This window comes from Coenobita brevimanus, chromosome 83 (genome assembly GCF_032717465.1).
Source record: "Coenobita brevimanus isolate Jiangsu-jjx chromosome 83, ASM3271746v2, whole genome shotgun sequence".
In the NCBI taxonomy this organism is placed as follows: domain Eukaryota; kingdom Metazoa; phylum Arthropoda; class Malacostraca; order Decapoda; family Coenobitidae; genus Coenobita; species Coenobita brevimanus.
Window position 1 is genome coordinate 13,416,312 of NC_137036.1, and position 5,000 is coordinate 13,421,311.

General features: G+C 43.7%; 1 protein-coding gene across 1 annotated transcript in view; it reads left to right on the forward strand.

The window, feature by feature from the left end:
- LOC145409931 (multifunctional procollagen lysine hydroxylase and glycosyltransferase LH3-like) overlaps positions 1 to 5,000 on the forward strand; it is a 36,122-nt gene that overhangs the window by 22,486 nt on the left and 8,636 nt on the right. Inside the window, exons 5-7 of the mRNA XM_080280192.1 lie at positions 733 to 902; positions 1,401 to 1,592; positions 1,731 to 1,847. Of these exons, the coding sequence (XP_080136318.1) occupies positions 733 to 902; positions 1,401 to 1,592; positions 1,731 to 1,847 (479 nt within the window). The remainder of the gene's footprint in view (positions 1 to 732; positions 903 to 1,400; positions 1,593 to 1,730; positions 1,848 to 5,000) is intronic.

Here is a 5,000-nt window from a genome sequence, read left to right on the forward strand (position 1 = left end):
ACCACTTATACTCGCATTACTTCCATCCTCTACGTTCAATAATTCCTTAAAGTGTTCTCTCCATCTGCTCACTTTTTCTCCCTTCTCCACTAGTAATCTACCATTTTTATCTTTCACTCCCCTGCTAACTTCACTTCCACTCTGTCTTACTCTTTTCACTTCTCTCCAGAACATTTTCTTACAGTCCCTCCACTTTACACTCAAATTCCTTCCAAATTCCTCATCCACTCTCTTCGTACTCTCTCTTACTAATCTTTTCACCTCTCTCTTCCTTTCCACATATAACTCTCTCTTCCGCCTCTCATCTTCTTCCACGCCCCTATTTCTCATCCATTCATTGTATGCTTTCTTCTTTTGTGCCACAGCCTGTTTCACCTCTTCAGTCCACCACACTGTTCCTTGTACCCCCTTCCGTCTTCTCTTCCTCCCACACACCACATCACATGCAGACACGTATTATCATCATCATCATCATTATCATTAATATTTAGCAGACAGATATCATCATCATTACCTTCATCTTTACCATCATCATCATCATTAATATTTATCAGACACGTATCATATCATCATCATCATCATCATCAACTGTTTTTATCGGCCACGTATCACCATCATCATCATCATCATCACTATCATCATTATCACCGTCATAATTATGGTTTCACCAGTTTCTCATCTGCTGATTTGATTGATTTACTGGTTGATTGATTGATTTTTCGTATTTTTCAGCGCTGGTGGGGTGGACAAGAGCAGTGAGGGAGGCAGTGAGGGGCACAAGAGCTCAAAGCCTCTCACATTTGGCGCGAAAACTTACGGCCTCGCACTCCCTCAGGCGACAGTACCGAGTTGCCTTCGACACCCATGGCAAGATTTTTCACGTTTTAGGGCATTCGGCGAGAGTTAGCGGGGGTGTAGGGGTAGAAGATGGAGGGAGAAACGTAGAGGAAGATGTGGGTAAGGAAGGGGAGGAGGAAAATAAGGGAGAAGGGGAGGAAAAAGGGAAAGAAAAGGCGGAAGAGAGTGAGAGTCCAATATCGCACTTCGAAGAAAATGGGAATGAGATGGGGGAAGGCGAAGGGAATGTGAGAAAGATGGGGACAGAGAATGAAAATAGAATGAAAATGGAGGTTGACGAAGGTAGGAGAAAGGAAAATGAGTTAGGAGCTGATGAGAAGGAAAGGAAGGACGAAAAAATAGACATGAACGAAGAGGAGAAACTAGACAGAAAGGAGAGAACTATGAAGAGCGAGGAAAATAAAGAAGAGGCGATAGAAACGGCAGAAATAGATGACAGAGAGGAAACTACGGACGAGAAAGTGTTAAAGGGAGCAACAGAGGGAAAAGAGGAAAGGACGAAATCTAGAAAACCAGGAAATGAAGAAATAAGCATACACAAGACAAAGGACGGGTACAGAGTGAGGGTAGGCGACAGACAACCACTTATTTTGCTAGCTAATAGGACCAGTACTAGAGCACGGGCGTTACTAGTAGCTATTTCAGACTATTTGCTGTGGGAGGAGAAGGAGGAAGAGAAGATACTAACTGGAGAGAAGGAAATAGGAAAGAAAGAGGGAAAGATCGAGAAGCAAGTTGAACATGGAAGAAAGAAAACGGAGACCAAGATGACACCGACGGAGGGTGCTGATGAAGAGACGAAGGAAGATGCCAAGAGGGAAGAGGAGGAGGAAAGAGGAGAGAAAAACACAGAAGAAGAGGAAAAGGATGAGATGGTTTTGGTGGGAGTGTTCGTAAGGGGGCCACAGCCATTTTTGTGGGAGGCACTGGGGAGCTTACTTCAGTCTGGCCTGAATCCCGCCAAAACTCTTTACTACGTCCACAACCAGGTATATTTCTCTCTCTCTCTCTCTCTCTCTCTCTCTCTCTCTCTCTCTCTCTCTCCATCATCATCCGGACCTCTTTTCACACCCTAGAGCAGGGTGAGGAGTACCGTTGTCTAAACAGCCAAAGTTTGCCCAATTCAACGGGCCACACTCATGATTCAAGTCCACGGAATCGTGTCTCCATCTGATAGGCCAAAAGATTTCACCACGTACAGTAGCTTCACATATACCTATCTGTTAGAGCCAGTTCGAACGCTGTCACGTTTAAAAGGGGTGTCAAATCCTTGGTCATGCACTTCTCCGCACAAAATTCATCCAGCCAGCTCGATTTCTTGTCAGTTCCCTCCCCTCACCAACTTCCAAACCTCTCTTCCTCACACACTCATCCACCATATCCCTCCACCTTCTCCTTGGCCTACATCGCCTCCTCCCTCCTTCAAATTCGCTCATATATACTTTTTTCATCACTCTTTTGTTATCCATTCTCTCCACATGACAAAACCATCTCAGTACACTCTCTTCCATTCTGGTGTCCACCGACTTCCTAACTCCGCATCTTTCATGCATCACATTATTTCGTATCCTATCCACCCTCTGTACTCCACATACATTCCTCTGCAGTCCCATCTCCACTGCTTTCACTCTTGACTTTTCATTTTCATGCCATACCATAGTCTCACATCCATATGTTAAAGTTGGCACTAACACTCCTTCATGCCTCTGTTTCTTATCAAGGCCTTCATTGCACCAGCTACTTTCCTTCCTTGCGTCACTCTACTTTCAACTTCTTTTGCTCATTTTCCTCTCTTTTCTGTCGCTGTACCCAGGTATTTGAACTCTCTAACCAATTCCAGTCTCTCTCCATTCACTGCAACATCACACTGGGAGTCACTTTCACTCTCAATAACCATCACTTTACTCTTTTCTACATTTACTCTCGGGGCACGACGCTCACAGACATCAGCAAAACTCTGCACTAATCTACCAAATTCTTGTCCGGTATTTGCGAGTAGTACTGCATCATCAACATACAATTTGAGATATTCCATCCATCACCATTCATTACCAACGCCATCCCTCTCTCCATTACTCGTGCTTTTACTTCTCTCATCACCCCATCCATATATATATATTGAACAACCATGGGGATATCACACAACCCTGTCGCACGCCCACACCGATCGTGAACCATTCACTTAGATATTAACCTTTACACATGCTTCACTACCATAATAAAAACTCTTGACGGCACCTAGCAGCTTACCATCTACACCATACATGCGCAAAACATTCCTCAATCCCTTTCTGTCCACTTTGTCGTATGCTTCTTCCACATCCATGAATGCCGTAAACACCTTATGGTCCTTCTCACAAGCCTTGACTATCTGTCTCATTGCACATTTTTGATCCACACATCCTCTGCCACTCCTAAAGCCACCCTGTTCATCACTCACTAGGACTTCTGATATCTCTCTTACTTTCACAATAATAATTCTTCCATATACCTTCCCTACCACACTCAATAAACTTATGCCACGATAATTCTTGCACTCACGTCGCTCGCCTTTATTTTTGTACAGGGGTACAGTCACAGCCTTTTTCCATTCTACAGGCACAGTTTCACTCATCCATGCCTTCTTACATTTCTCCAACAAACACTTCATTTCTCTCTCTCCGCTACACTTAAGCATCTCTGCATACACCTCATCAACCCCAGCTGCTTTCCCATTTTTCGGCCGCTTCACAGCACTCTTCACCTGTGCGAGTGTCACGTCTCCTGGCACTGCATTCCTTCTCTGCACACCCCCAAAACCAATCATGTTTACAGCCGCTCTACTCTGCTCTCTGTATTCCCATTCATCAGACTTTCAAAATATTCTTTCCATCTGGTCCTTACTTCATCCCCATGGGTTAATAATCTACCACTTACATCCTTCACACTTTCACATTTCTTTCCACTGTCACTTCATTTTTGCACCTCTTTCCAGAATAACTTCCTATTTTCAAAGTAATTTGCATTCATTTTTTTTCTAGATGATCATTTACCTCCTTCTTTTTCCTCTTCACTAGTCTCTTTAAGTGCTTCTTGCTCTCAGTATATTCAGTTGTAATTTCAGTTGAACTCCTGTCCTGTAACCACTCTAGCCACTTCTTCCTCTTTTCCTCCACTGCTCTCTTAACCTCATCATCCCACCATGCCGTACTCTTCTTCTTTGTTGATACTCTTGCCACACCACACACAACTTTAGCATCCCTAACTAAGCAATCCCTACATGCATTCCACAGACTGTCCAGATCCATTTCATTCCAATTCACTGATTCTAACTTCTCCTCTACTTTGGTTCTGTATTTATCTGCCATTTTCTTTGATCCTCAGCTTCTCGACTTTCAGCCTTTCTTCCTAACTGCTCCTGTCTCGCCTAATCCACGTCACTGCTCTCAGCTTCATCTTGCATACCACAATCATATGATCTGACAGGCCTCCAAATCGTCCTCTCACGGCCTTCGTATCAGCAACCATTCCCAGCATCGACCTCTCTACGAGCACGTAATCAATCAGGCTCCTTCTAGCACGATCCCCTTTCCCTCTGTACCATTTATGTGCATCTTTGTGTTTGAAGCACGAGTTACAAATGCACAACCTCCTCTCCTGACACATATCCTTCAGTCAATCCCCATTATCATTTTCTCCTGGTACTCCATTACAACCCATTGCATCATTCACAGGACCAGTACCTAATCTTTCATTCATGTCACCCATTACAAACACTTTATAACTCCTGGGCGTTTCTCCCATTACTTCATCCAGCTCATCCCAAAACCCGTCTCTGTCTCACTCCTGTCATCACTTACATTCAGATTTAATTCTTTTAGTTACTGGTATTTTGAAGGATACAGTTTTAAGTCTTCTAAAAAATAAATATAATGCCTATACGTTTTTATGGTGGAGAGGGACGCCTTCATGTAGTGGCACTGATATAACCAGGCGGCTCTACTGCCTGGTTATACAAACGTCCCTTAACTACTTCCCTATCCCCCGAAAGGATGATGGTGGACTGCAGAAGAGCAATTTTAATTTGTAATTCACTGGTCTCACGATTCCGATGAGCTTGGGGTTGCTACTACAACAACTACTGTTACCATTACTACTACTAC